General features: G+C 41.0%; 1 protein-coding gene and 1 pseudogene across 1 annotated transcript; one reads left to right on the top strand and one right to left on the bottom strand.

The window, feature by feature from the left end:
* Positions 1-4,429: 4,429 nt before the first annotated feature.
* On the top strand, positions 4,430-8,045 carry LOC115514894 (annotated as a pseudogene).
* A 1,099-nt stretch (positions 8,046-9,144) lies between these two features.
* LOC115513784 (HLA class II histocompatibility antigen, DR alpha chain) lies at positions 9,145-14,058 on the bottom strand. Its single transcript, XM_030315185.1, has 5 exons — positions 13,895-14,058; positions 11,977-12,222; positions 11,234-11,515; positions 10,763-10,928; positions 9,145-9,552 (listed from the first exon to the last, which is right to left on the bottom strand). The coding sequence occupies exons 1-4, from the start codon at positions 13,974-13,976 to the stop codon at positions 10,774-10,776; spliced, it is 765 nt and encodes a 254-aa protein (XP_030171045.1). The 5' UTR covers positions 13,977-14,058; the 3' UTR covers positions 9,145-9,552; positions 10,763-10,773.
* Between the last annotated feature and the right edge of the window lie 891 nt (positions 14,059-14,949).

Here is a 14,949-nt window from a genome sequence, read left to right as displayed (position 1 = left end):
TTTTGTTACTGTTTCAGAAAGTTCCTGAATGGAGAGTATCTTGTCAGTGTTCTTTTAGAAACTTCCAAATACCAATTAAAATATGCATCTCACACAGGTTGTTTAGTTTAATGACACACAGTCTCAACCTGGGTGTGCAAATAGACTAATTAGGTAGTTTAAAGTATCCTCATTAGGCCTCTGAACATTCTAATACTCCTCAGTATAATCCTCTTAAAACATTTTTTCTGATTTCCTTCACTGAGGGTTTCTAGGTTCAACGTGAGGAACATTCCATCCCTTGAAGCATTACCAAAGAGGTCGTTCTTTGAAAAATCCTTCATTTGAGGGGAGCCTGGGGAGCTCAATTGGTTGGGGTCTGACTTCAGCTCAGGTCATGATCTCACAGTTTGTGACTTCGAGCCCCATGTTGGGCTCTGTGCTGACAGCTCAGAGCCTGGAACCTGCCTCTGATTCTGTGTCTCCCTCTCTCTCTGCCCCTCCCCTGCTCGTGCTCTGTCTCTCTCTGTCTCTCAAAAATAAAGAAATGTAAAAAAAAAAAAAATTAAATCCTTTATTTGAGTGCTCCTTTGGTCTTTGCCATCAACAAAATAGAAAGCAGTAATTACTGTGGCAAAGGCTCAAAAGGGTCACCAAAATCATAACCATGAGTACCCTGCCTATACCAGGTATCTTTCTCCAGCCTAGAAGGAAAGACTGCCACCCAGCTACTTATAGCCTGAAAAGCTGTTCCTCACCTGATCCTTAACCTAACGGCTTCAGTTCTCTACCTGTCCATGGAACTATTCAAACAAACCAATAGCATCCTCCTGTGGGAACCAGGAGGCACTTCATCTTCTTGTTGCTACAAAGTCTGCCTCTCACAGCCCTGATGACTCAGTCTGTTCCCAAATGCAACCCTCGTGTGGCCTTACATGAAATGCAGTGTCCTTTTCCCTCAGGCTGTGAGTATATGTAGTAAACTGCTATCGATCTCTTCCGTCCACATTGGGTGATAGGTAATCAGCTATCTCATGCTGAAGGAGGGGGACATCTCATCAAGAGATGAATAGGAGGTGTTCAGAAGACAGGCACATCAGAAAGGAAGAAATAAAACTATCTCTATGCTCATTTGATATGATAGTCTCCATAAAAATCCCACGGAATTGTTCCTCCCCAACACAAAAAACCCTTGTAGAACTAATGAGGGAGTTCATTAAGGTGACAGGATTCAAGATCAATGCCACTTATAATCACTCAAAATAAGAAAAGAACAGAAACACTAAATTAGAACTCTAAGAGAACATGCACAAGATTCTAAACAGAAATGTTGATGAAAGAAATCAGAGATCTAAATAAATGAAGACTTACCATGTTCATCAGCTGAAAAACTGAACATAGTAAAGATGTCAATTAATTGATATGCCAGTTTAATGCAATTAATATCCAGATCTGAGCACAATTTTTAATAGCTGTAGACACAGTTATTCTAAAATGTATATGGGAAAGCAATGAAAATTAGGATAGATAAAACTAAATTTGATAAAGAAAAACAAAATTGAATGATCACTCCAGCCAAATTGAAGACTGTTCTGTACCTCTGGTAATCAAGACTAATGGGGGTTGTGGAAGGACAGGCACAGAGACTGATAGAACAGTAGAGAGAATCCAGAAATAGACCCACACCAACTTATTTTTAAAAATTTTTAAGTTTATTTTTTAATGTTTATTTATTTATTTTGAGAGAGTGAGAGAGAGACAACATATGAAGGGGAGGGGCAGAGAAAGCAGAAGAGAATCCCAAGTAGGGATTCTCAAGCAGAGACCCCAGGGCTCAAACTCACGAACTATGAGATCATGGTTTGAGCAGAAATCAAGAGGCAGATGCTTACCCAACTGAGCCACCCAGGTGTCCACCAACTCATTTTTGACAAGGTGCAATGCAACTCAGTGGAAGATGGGTTGTCTTTTCAAACAATGATGTTGGAACACATGGATATCCATAGGCAAAAACAAAGCAAACAAAATGGGAGAAAAAAAGGAGCGCCTGGGTGGCTCAGTCGGTTACATGTCTGACTTTGGCTTAGGTCGCGATCTCACGATTCGTGGGTTTGAGCCCCACATCTGGCTCTGTGCTGACAGCTCAGAGCCTGGAGCCTGCTTGGGATTCTGTGTCTCCTTGTCTCTCTGCCCCTCCCCCGCTTACACACTGTCTCTCTCTCTTTCTCTGTCACAAATATAAATAAGCATTAAGAAAAATGGGAGGGGAAAAAGAAAAGAATTAGACCAATTCTCACACTTTTTATAAAAATTCACTCAAAAGAAATTATAAAAGTCAAGTGTAAAATTAAAAAAAAAAACAAGAGGAAATCTTTGGGACAAAATCTTTAGGCCTGGTGAAGAGTTCTTAGACATGACATCAATTGGGCCTTATCAAATTTAAAGACTTATTCTGAAAGATATCCTATTGAGAGACTGAAAAGGTTAGCTACAGACAAAGAGAAAACATTTGCACACCCAAAATATCACAAAGAGCATGTGTCTAGAATCTACAAAGAACTCTTAGGACTCCACAGTAAACACACACACACACATACACACACACACACACACACACACACACACACACACACACAGATGAGACTACTCTAATTACAATATGGATGAAAGACATGAAGAGGCATTTATCAGAGAGAATATTCATATGGAAAATAAGCTCATTGAATGATGTTCAGCATCACTAGACAGGAGTGAAATGCAAATTGAGAATATGCTGAGATATCACTCTTTACCTACTGAAACAGTTAAAATATGAAATAGTGCCAATGCCAAACGATGATGAGAATGCAGAGAAACTGAAGTCTCCTGCACTGACAGGGGACGTGTACTGGTACAGCCCCCTCTGGAGGATAGTTTGGCAGTTTCTTAAAAAATACACATACACTTACTTCCTAACCCAGGAATCACATTTCATGGCCTTTATGTCACATATGAAAACTCACATTCACACAAAACTGTTCACAAATGTTCACAGCTGCTGTATTTGCTATAATCTCAAACTAGAAACCACCAAAAGGCCCTGCAGTAGGTGAACAGTTAAACAAACTGTGGTGCGTCCATATCATGGAACATTGTCAGCAATGAAAACGAGCAAACTGTGGAAATACCTGACAACCTGGATGGCTCTCAAGGGCATTATGCTCGCAAAAAAGGCCAGTCTTGGAAAGTCCCCTACTGAATGATTCCATCCATCTAACATCCTCAGAATGACAAGTTATAGAGACGGGGCACAGATTAGTGGTTGTCAGGTGTGGAGTGATGGGGTCTGAAGGGAAGTGGTCGTGAATATAGAGGGAAGCAAGAGGGAGATCCCTGTGGTACTGGAATAATTCTGTGCTTGCCGGTGGTGGGGGTCACACAGAAGCACACATGGGATGGAACATAGGCGTATGACTGAACATGCACATTTTACCAGTGTGGTTCCTGGTTTTCATATTATATTTTTTAAAGATATAATCCTTTTGGGAAACTAGGTAAAGAGGTACACAAGGTCTTTCTATGCTGTCTTTTCAACCTCCTGTGTAACTATAACTATTTCAAAATAAAAAGTTGCCAAAAGGTGGCCTTCTGGCTAAAATTGAGAACCCTCACAACATCAAGTGCTAGCCAGCCAGGGTGTGGTACAATAGGCAAGGCACCATGGTGAATGTTTACAAATCTAAACACGCTGTTACCAATCACACTCCCATGTATTTACTCAAAGAACTGAAAACATAGGTCCACACAAAAACTGATACAGGAATGATTAAAGCAGCTGTGTTCATAATGTGAAAGGTGGAAGTAACCAAGATGTCCTTCGATAGGCGAATGGATAACCTGTGCAACAGCCATAAAATGAAGCATTATTCAGCAATTTTTAAAAAGCTATTAAGCTTTGAAAAGACGTGGTGAAAACTTACATGCATATTGCTAAGCGAATGAATTGGTCTAAGACTAAAAAAGCTCTTACTGTATGATTTCAACTCAGGACATCCTGGAAAAGATCCCTATAATATAAAGAGTGAACCCTAGGCACCCACCCCCGCTGGCAGCTTGTCTGGGGAACCCTCCAGGAGGGGCCAGCTAGTGGTTGGAGTGGCACAGAGGCCAGCCATGTGACGGAAGCTTCCCCAAGCCAGGCTGGCTCCTCTCTCCCACCCCCCTACCTCCCCCCACTCCCATCCACTCCTGCCCCTGCACCTCCTGTCGCTGGCTGGGACTGTGACCAAGACAGAGGCACCCTCAAGTGGAAATAGGTCTGGGACCGAAGTACTAGGCCCAGAGCAGCATTTATCGGGGGACATCTGCTCTGAGACTCTTGAGTAGTTCAGTGTTCCGACTTTAGCCCAGCACTTTGAGCTGAATTTTCTAACAATCTTGGCCTCTAAGCCCGAAATGGAATTAGTCTCACGACAGCATTAAGGATGAAGATGAGTGGAAAGAATTTGAGCAAAAAGAGGTTGATTACAGTGGCCTCAGAGTTCAGGCAATGCCAATAAGTGAAAAGGAAGAAGATAACGAGAAAAGAGAAGATCCAGGTGATAACTGGGAAGAAGGTGGAGGTGGTGATGGTGGTATAGAAGAATCTTCAGGTCCCTGGAGTAAAACCGCTCCAGTACAAGCACCTCCTGCTGCAATAATCATTACAGAAACCAGCGATGACCAGTGGTGTGTATACGCCGCCTGGAGCCAGGTTAACCACAACGAGGAAAACACTGCAAGGCCCACCAGAAATCTACAGTGCCACACAGTCCCCGGTCCCTGCAGTCCTCTGCCAAGCATGTAGGAAGCTGGGAAATACCGAGCCTTGGTAAGGGCTGACTGCCTCAGGTTTGCTGCCCTGGGCGCAGACTTCATGTGCATCACACCTTCTGAACGCGAAGGTTACAGCTAGTTAAGTGTGGTTGTGGAGCTTGAAACCAGCTCTCCTGGATTCCTATCAGATATCCTGCAGAAAGTCAGCCATCTGGGTTCTGATCTGCTGCAAAAAATGAAAATTTAAGTGATCTTAATGTTAACCTGTCCTGTGCCCCATCCTTAAGGCATACTCTGTAGTGGGCTGTGTTAGACTTCCTGGAATGGGAGCTCTCAAAAGAACTCCTGTGTTCAATAATCTGTGTAGGGCTGTGATTTTATAATTTAAAGTGGGAGTTGTATTCTGAGGTAACCACAAGTTAGAGTCAACCGTATTTGGGTCTATCAAGTGGGAGAGGGGGTAGGAGGGGCGTGATCTCATTTCTTTTAGTGATTTTTTATTTGGGTAGTGCTTTTTCTGTTCCGCTAATGTGGAACAGGCCCCCCCCCTTTTTTTTTTGACTTGGAATAAGTTCTTTGACAGAGCATATTGCTTGGTTGAATAAGTAATCTGAAATATGCATTAGGATTGTGACACATCTCATGAATTTTCCAGTCCCTAGAGTGGAACAAAATAAAAGGGCAGTGGATGCAGGGGGCTCTACTTCAGGTGCTGCCAAAGCCTCCTCTAATCAGGTCTACATTGTACAGTAAACTGCAGTGGAAAGAGTGTGGGTTCTGCTCAGGCCACGTGATTCGCTGACCTGTCCTTATAAATTCAGAGCAATGTGATCAGAACCTTAACCTAAAACCCACTTAGGTTTTCACAGATCTTACATGATCTTTGAAAAGATTACCAGACATGCTTGTGCCCAAATTTTTAAGGTATTGGACATTCTGCAGATGCAATGACTGTGCCAGCTTACCTCTGTTCTCAAACTTCTGGTATGTCTATGTTCATTTGAAAAGTCCAGGGCGAGAGAGACAGGTGACATAGCCCTTCTGTTTTTAAAAATTACAGCTTAAACTATCCAGTAATTTTTAGTCCTTAAAGGGACTTCAGGAAGCTACCCAGGATTACTGAAAAGCTTTTCCATCTAATGAGATAGTCTGGTAATTTACTAGTTTTGTATCTTTGGGTCAATAGAAATATTGCAAAGTGATGCATGACCGCTCGGTGCAGAGTCTGGGTTTCTCTATAATAAATCCCTTTGCCAAATGCAAGAGTTGCAGACTTGCTACTGGCCAGAGTGAAGCAAATGAGGGAGTAAAACTGTTCCTGTGGGGGGGGAGGGGGAACCCCTATGGGAGTTCAGTCTTGATGACAGTGTCAGTGCAGGAATCAGCTCCTGGGAGTTGACAGAATCTCCTGACAGGACCTGCCCACCACACCTGAGCCATAATGGTGTAGTCGGAGGTGGCAGGCAGGATGCCTGGCCTCTGGTGTATTGGGGTGAGTAGCTGAACCAGCCAAGGAGAGGTTGGATGATTAATCAAGAAACAAGAGATTCTTAGTCAAACTGAAGACTTCATGTGGGAACCAAAATTCTTAAATAAACTCTTGGACCTTGAGCCACATATTTCCCCTGAAAAGTATACATTTTTTTTCCAGCAAAATTTTGTTTAGGGGTTATGTTATTGAGGAATGAACTGAGATGAATGTGTGGAACTTTTATTTGGTGGCATACTATACTAGAAATCTGAAGGCCTGCGGGAGATAAAAAATTCCAACTCTTGTTATAACTTTTCGAAAGATTGTGAAATTATAAAAAATGCACATGAATCAAGTTTCAATATACTGTATGCTGGGTAGCTGAGGCAGTCCACTGTATCATCTCTTTCTTTGAATTCTCAGGCATGGTTTGGCAGTGCAAGGACTCTGTAACATTAACAAATTCAATAAAAAGTAAATATATGCAAAAAAATACAAAGAGTGAACCCTAAACTATGGACATCAGGGAATAGTAATGTATCAGTGTTGGTTCATCAATTGTAACAAATGCAACACACTAATGACAAATGTTAATAAAGGGCGAAACTATTTGTGAAGCAGGAGGAAGATGCAAATTCTGAACTTTGTACTTTCTGCCCAATTTTTCTGTAAACTTAAAACTACGCTTCAAAGGTAAAGTATCCAAAAAATGTCTTATTATACGGAAGTATAGAGATGTTTTCTTTTTTATTCCACATGTGTCTGAGTTTTACTCTATTCCTATTGTACCTGTATTTATAGTAAAAAAATTGAGCTTTGTAAAAGAAATACCTATGCTTATTTTCAAATTTCTGAAGATGTGGCTTTCATTATTTAAGCCATAGGTACAGAAACTTGATAGTTTTTAGTAAGTCCTATAAAGTGATAAAAGAGAAACTGAGGCATAAGATAATTTTCAAGAGTTGTTTTTTGTTTTTGTTTTTTTGAGAATTATTCAAATCTTGCAGTGCCAACCCCAAAATGGTGCAAGTTCTCTGACAGGAGCTTAGGGGAAAGGATTTGATAGAATAGATGCAGAAACAGAGCACAGAAATTACCTGAGTGGCTATACCTTATTCATTGGCCTGACTTGGAAAATCCCAGTTGGCTATTGGTGAATTTTGCTGGGGTATGAGTGCACTTAAAGGAACTGACTCTGGCTTAGGTTTCAGTTTGCTCATGTAAGTTACCAAGATGTTGGAGCCATCTCTGTCTGACGGCCTCCTAGTAAAATTACTCCAACAATTCCCCCATTTTGGTCATCCTTGCACACATGAGAGGTGGACCAAATTTCGTATTAGTGCCTCTCTGTCACCATCAGGGTTAAGTTGTTTTGTTTCCCTGTGAAACTCTTAGGTTATCAGATCAGGTTCATGGAAGGTATTTGCACCTCACCGTTCATGCCATTTCTGCTTCTCCAAGTGCAGTGAGACCATCTGATGTACTGCTGGTGATTATAAACATGTGTTTAAGCCCCTTGAGAGAATGTAGCTTCATGACGACTATCAGGAGAATACCAAGGGACTGAAGTATGTCTCTTAGTCGGGACCCCCAGGTACCAAACCAGTTGGTATCAATGTGTTTTAGCCAAGAAGCTTGTTTTTTTTCCTGTATTTGAGTTTCTGTAACATTAGAGGCATTGATCCAGGAGCAGCAGGAGGTATTTGCTATGGCACAGACTCCTTCTTCAGCTAATAAGCAACCTAAAGCAATTGTATTACCCAAGACCACCTTATCAGTTCAAAACGACCCTTATGGCTAAGTGGTATATTTTGGGGTGATCTATTTTGCTACCCATCAAAGTCATCTTGCTTTGGTTTTTCTGAGATTTTTATCATCGGGCTGTAGAAATTCTGAGAAAAAATAATAGAATTTATCACTTTTGCAACATTATTACCACTAAGTGGTAGACCTCATTACTCTTCTTGCAGTTTTCCTTTAACTTTTACAATAACTCAGTATGATAAAAATTCCCACCAGTATATTCGTGAAAGGAATCAGGTAAGTTGAATTAAGTAAGGTATCAGTGAATACACAGCTAGTGAATGTATAGCAAGATGAACCCCAAGTTGACATCGATGCAACATCCCTTATTTGCCACTCTAACAAACTGTCAGGATAATTAATCTTTATGGTTTTGGGTAGGCTCTGCTAGCCATTTAGAAATAAAGATCAAGTAATTGTTTCACAGATAAATGAGCAATATCCCCCTGTGCCTTAAATATTTTTTCCTTCCATTTTAATGTCATGTTCTGCCCAAACTCCCACTTTTTACTTGATTTTTCTACTCAGGGATACATATCCAATCCAAGACTGTTCTAAGAATAAGTCAGACCATTCTCCTGGAAATGAAATAGGCATCCAAGACTATGTCAATAAAATGGGTAATGCTGATCCACAACGTTCGATCCTATTTTTCATTAAACCTGGACGGATGTAATTGATATGTAATACTGTAAAGTATATGAATCCTCCTCTATTGTCTCCCCACTCCACTCCCATCTGCTCCTCATCATCAGTCTCACTTATTATCTAACGCTGAACCCTAGGCTTCCACATTCATCCTACCAGAGATCCAGATATGTTATTAACTTAGGGACTCAAGAACCAAAATCAGATTCTGAAACCATTGCTAAGTAGAGATCTCCCAACAAACTCTACTCCAGGGTTTTCCTAGGGGGACTGGACCACAGCAATTGGATTGCTTATGGATGCTACAAGTGAGGCATGGTCCTAATGAACCTAGATATTTCTGATTACTTACAGAATTTATCACACACATTCAACATTAACACATTTCAGGAAGAAAGAATCACATATATTTCCTAGTCCCTATGAAGAACTGGTTTAGACACCAAAACTTCATCTCAGACTCATCAAAAGTTTATTGTGCTCAAAAAATCGCAATTACAGTTTGAAGAAACCCAAGCAATAAATGTAGAAATGATGTCTATATTGAACATTCAAAAGGTTCCATAACAGAGAAAGGATCTTCTAGGGTCTATTCCAGAGGCATTACATGGTGATATTAAAATGAAGATAGAAAATGGAGGAAAACATACCCAAGAAGGGGCAACAATCAGGGAATAACTAGATGTCAGAGTCTGGACAGATCAGGAAGGCATCATTATTCTTAGAATAGCTAAAGGGCTGAAAATGCTGGAGAAAAGTTGTCTTCTGTGAGGTGCACAATTGGAGTATTGCTGGGCTCATGAAGCTATTAAAGCACAAATTTCTTCATTGATCTTCTCTTTAGGAAATGCCATTGCCTGTAGCAGGACACACATAGTTACTAAAGTGTTAAGATGAATACTTCAAGCTCTCTTTTCAGATTCCTTCCTTTCTCCCTTGATCCTTTCATTTGGAAAAGTCTCTTTACATTTTTTTATTTGTTTGTTTGTTTGTTTGTTTGTTTGTTTTTATGGGGCGCCTGGGTGGCTCTGTCAGTTAAGCATCCAACTTCAGCTCAGGGCATGATCTCACAGTTCACCAGTTTGAACCCTGCATCAGGCTCTGTGCTGACAGCTCAGAGCCTGGAGACTGCTTCAGATTCTGTGTCTCCCTCTCTCTCTGACCCTCTCGTGCATGCTCTCTCTCTCTCTCTCTCTGTCTCTCAAAAATAAAAAAAACATTAAAAAATAATAAAATATAAATATTTTTTATTTTAGAGAGAGAGAGAGCATGAGTGGAGAAGAAGGGTAGAGGGAGAGAGAAAGAGAGAGAGAGAGAGAGAGAGAGAGAGAGAGAGAGAATCCCAAGCAGGCTCCACACTCAGCCTGTAGCCTGCTGTGGGGCTCAATCCCACGACCCTGAGATCATGACCTGAGCTGAAATCAAGAATTCGATACTCACCTGCTGAGCCACTCAGGCAACCCTGATTTGGAAAAGTGTCTTAATATTCATCTAACCCAAGTAATAGTAAATACAATCTAGTAAATATAACCTTTCCAACATGAACTGCATCCCCTACTCTCCAAGTAAGCATGAATGAGCAGACCACGGCTTACGTTCTCTTGGAAGTTTCCACACCACTTTTCAGATTACAGAAATAAAAACAGGCAATGGCCTTCAAGGGATTTTCATTTCATCCAGTGAATTTATCTTAACCCCACAAGAGCCAACCTCTGGAAATGTTTCTGAACTGATGTACCGCTTCAGAAAATATAAACCAGAAGTGCCCAAATCCTTCCTAGATCATTTGGTTTATAAGTATTATGTGCATCAATGGTCTTAGGTAGTAAAGATAACTTCCAAGATTGAATTTGTGGTCTAGGTGTACATGTATGCAAAAGAATATGGGATCTTAAAACCTTGGGATACCAGATGATGCCAAAGTCTGATTCTGTCCAGCAAAGATAAATCAAGAGCCATGACTTTCCTGTCATTTTCTGTTAAAGACATCACACATCCTTTTCTCCATTCTGTTTCCTACCCTTGGAAAACTCCATATATGTCTTCCTCTGACCACATGACACCCACCTGTGGATGCCTCACAGAGGCCCTCTGCGTTCACCAGCATTGACCTTGCGCATGCCCTTGATGATGAAGATGGTTCCAACAATGATGCCCACCAGACCCACGATCAGGCCCAGGGCACACACCACATTCTCTGTTGTTTCTGGGAGGGGGGTTGGTGCATCAAACTCTGGGGAAAATAAAACAGAGTACGGTACAGAAGTAATGACAGTCATATGGAGTAGCACCTAGAACCAAATGTAGGGTGTTTAGTCAAATGAATAGTTACTAAACAATTAAATAAGAGGAAGACAGAATGGTGGATGAAAGGAATGCAAATTAACAAGTGGGGGGAGCTGAATAATGGGATAAGACAAGGAATAGGATGTGCAGCAATTGTTATGGATGTGTTAGGGTACTCTGGGTCCCTAAGCACCAGACACATGCATCATGGGAGGAAACCATAGAATGAAGGAGACTGAAGATAGTCCATACCCCAGTGCTTGAGAAGAGGCTCATCCAAACCCCAGTGCTCCACCTTGCAGTCATAGACATCCTCCGTCGAGGGTAGGAAAGGGAGATAGTGGAACTTGCGGAAAAGGTGGTCTTCCCGGGGCAGGAAGACGGTCTCTGACACTCCTGTGGTGACAGGCTTTCCATTTCGAAGCCATGTGACATTGATCACTGGTGGGGAGAACTTGTCGATGAAACAGATGAGGATGTTGGGCTCTCCCAGTTCCACAGGGCTGTTTGAGAGCACCGTCACCTCGGGAGGTTCTGGGGACACATGACAGAAATTAGGCCTCCCTGCTTAGGCTATACCCTCTCCCTCCCACTGAAGCTTTTGAAAAAGCAATTGGAAATGTGCCTGAGAATCTATGCCACAGTCTCAGATACCTGTCTCTGATACTCTCCCTCCTGAATTGGAACCAATGTTATGGTATAATATATATTGGGATATTTTAAGTAATGGGTATAATTTTATTCCTGTCTCTCCTGGCATAGATTTGGAGCAATGACTCACAGTATAAGTGACTGTGGATGGTGAGGATAAGATGTGAGCACCTCAGGAAAGGAATAAACTTATATACTGTTCTTGGGCCTTTGGCATGAGACGTAGGGGCTTGCTGATAGCAACTCTAGGCCCCTGGGAGGGAAAGTCAATCACAATAATGTAACACAAGCCAAAGCATCTGTTTCAAAGTTAGGATTCCAATGTCTAGCAGTGTAGAAGTTACCATTGGTGTTTGGGGTGTTGTTGGAGCGCTTTATCAAGATGTCCAGGTTAGCTTTGTCCACAGCTATATTGGCCAAGGCACCCTGGGCCTCAAAGCTGGCAAAATGTCCAAATTCTTCAAGCCGCCACACTGTCTCCTTCTTTTCCATATCCACGTGGAAAATCTCATCACCATCAAAGTCAAACATAAACTCGCCTGATGTGTCAGGCTTCAGATAGAACTCAGCCTGGATGATCACATGCTCCTCTGAAAAGGCAGGAAAGGTGTTAGGGTGGGAGAAGAAAGGTGGAAGAGAGAAAGAAGAATCCAGGACGTGAGACAAACATGTTGGCAGGGGCAGTGGAACAATATGGAGTGGAGCTATATGGAGTGAAGGAGTGATGGAGGGCAGGGATGAGTCTGAAGATGAGGGTCAGGTGGAAGACATCCATGTTGAACACAGCTGGAGGGCAGAAATAAAGGGGCAGAGTTAGAGAGGGTGGATTGAAGGAAATGAGGGCTGAAAATCCGAGTCTTGTGAAGCCGTTGTTTGGCTCCATGTTACTAGCTGAGAAATGACTCCCTATTTGGAAATACAGCAGCAGCTCCTGAAAGAGAATTGTTCACTCACTGCATTTTCCTGGCAATTAAATACACTTAGACAAGAATTCTAGGGCATCTCTCAGAACACTGTAATATAAGAAGAGGGGAAAACTGTTTAAAAGGCTGGGTTCTGAACTGTGGAATCAAATTAAATCTTTAATTCTTATTCAGCTACTTAGTAACCTTGAATTGATTACTTTATCTACTCATATGTTATTTTCCTACTATACTTTCCTGTGGTTTTGCTTCTACCTTGGCTTTGTCTTGGAATTAAATGAGGCAAGCAAAGTAAGTAATTTCTTAGTACATCATCAGGCTTCTAACAAGCATTTTAGGGTTAAAGTTGCTTTGTATTTAAGGAACAGAGACACCTCTAGCTTCCCCTTCCATCCCAAGGGAAGAGACTCTATCTTACAAGGTATGTATCTCTATATGTGGCTCTTTCTAGGCAATAGAAACTTAAAATTTCTATCATGGGTCTTGGAGTTGGATTATTACATTACTTATTTCCAGTGTACCTGCCACCCTCTGTGGGATCAGTCTGAGTGAAGGATACTTTTTCATAATACATTTTCACAGAAGTAAACATTTCGTGTGGAGATGACAGAGAATAATAGCAGAATCTCCATATTCTTACTCATTGTTCTACTCTTTTGTGAAAATCACTAAATGATAGTGACCATAGATCATTGTAAAATCTACTGAAGGGGTGAAGGGGATATCCCTCTCCCAAGAGGAAGTAAGTTAAATGCATTTTGTATCAGCATACATACCTGCCCCTACCCTCCCTTGGATAGATTAATTGCTTTTGGTGACTTCCCTTTCTGGTGATCTTCAGTACAATGTGCTTAAAATATGCTGAATGTGCTAAAATATACATAACTAACATAAACATACATACATAACATAAAATATACATAACTACCATGTATTTGGCTAAGAACCAATGGTAAGAACTTCTCAAATTTTTTTCCTCATTTAATCATACAAAATTATGTGAGATTTTAAAATTTACTTATTTTCCAGAAAAAGAAATTAAAACCCAGACGTTAGCTTACATTAATGCCTCTCAGAAAATATTTTCACTTCAAGTCTGGCTGATCTCAAAGTCAATGGTATTAATCAATACTCAGCTTTTGTTCCTCTCAACTAAATGTGACTGACTTCAATTTATGATAAGATATTCAAACTATAATTTTTATACTTTCAGATTTAGACCACATGAAGACTGCCACACTTTCCTTTCAGCCCAAAGATTGTCTTGCAAATAGTTACAGTTTATCTCTCGAATGTTCTTAGAGCTTATATCCAAAGTTTTGTTTCTCTTAGCACTTACCTTTGATAGCCAATGATTCCTGAGGACCCATCAGTAAAGCCATGATGAAAAATCCTAGCACTGGGACTCTACTTATGGCCATTTTCTTCTTTGGCGATTTTATAGGGGTCAGTAGAGCTTAAGAGTGGGGTAGAACTGACAAGAATAAAGGAAAAGAGAATGTAAGGTATGATAGAGTCTGACTGATTAAAATTCAAATAAATTGAGCTGAAGCCAATCAGAAAAACTTTTGAGATGACACATCTGTTGCTAAGGAAAGAGCTCTTGTAAAGGGTCAGGAAAGGAAACACTTCGTTCATTAGATAAAGAAGTAGAGTTTTAATCAATTAATCAAAACAAATAAACAAAAAGGGCAAAAACTCAAGTTTTTGAGAATGTTGTGCATTCAGCCATAGACTGTTTCATCCCAATATAAGTTCTAGAAACAGATGTACCTGAAGCACTGAGAATAAAATCTATGGAAACACCCTGTGTGACAATTAGTGACAGATTATGCCTCTGTGCTGTGATAGCTGGGGAGTTATTTAAGGGACAACAAATCATCTAAAGAGAAGGTAAATTGTCATGCTATGGAGAATGCTTGATTCTTGACAGTACTGGGTGACAGAGCTTCACTTAAAAAGCTTCTTATTGTGTCAGAATTCTTCTCCAGTTTCCTAGACTCCCAGATGGACAACTCAGCCCAAAAGCTGGGAATCCCTGGCACTGTACTATATTTACAGAACATCAGTGGGGAACTCTGGTGTCAACACTCCTCTAGCTGGAGAGAGATGGAAGAGATGTCATAGGTAATGGTGACTGGAAGCAGTAGACTGTAAAGGGGGGGTACCTTTTCCTAATCCCCACCATACTAAATATGACCTGAGACTGGAGTGGACCGCTGGGGATACACCTCATTTGAGGAATCAAGGTGATGCATAGGGTGGAGTAAATTGGGCAAAGCTTATTTTACTGGGGGCAATAGAGATAATAACTTGCAGGAGGGCTTTACCATAACTTTCCTCATGTCATAACATTATGAAAGTTCTCCTCATGTCATAAATTATTGCAGGTCT

This window comes from Lynx canadensis, chromosome B2, assembly GCF_007474595.2.
Source record: "Lynx canadensis isolate LIC74 chromosome B2, mLynCan4.pri.v2, whole genome shotgun sequence".
Taxonomy (NCBI): domain Eukaryota; kingdom Metazoa; phylum Chordata; class Mammalia; order Carnivora; family Felidae; genus Lynx; species Lynx canadensis.
This window is presented reverse-complemented; position numbering and strand designations above follow the sequence as displayed.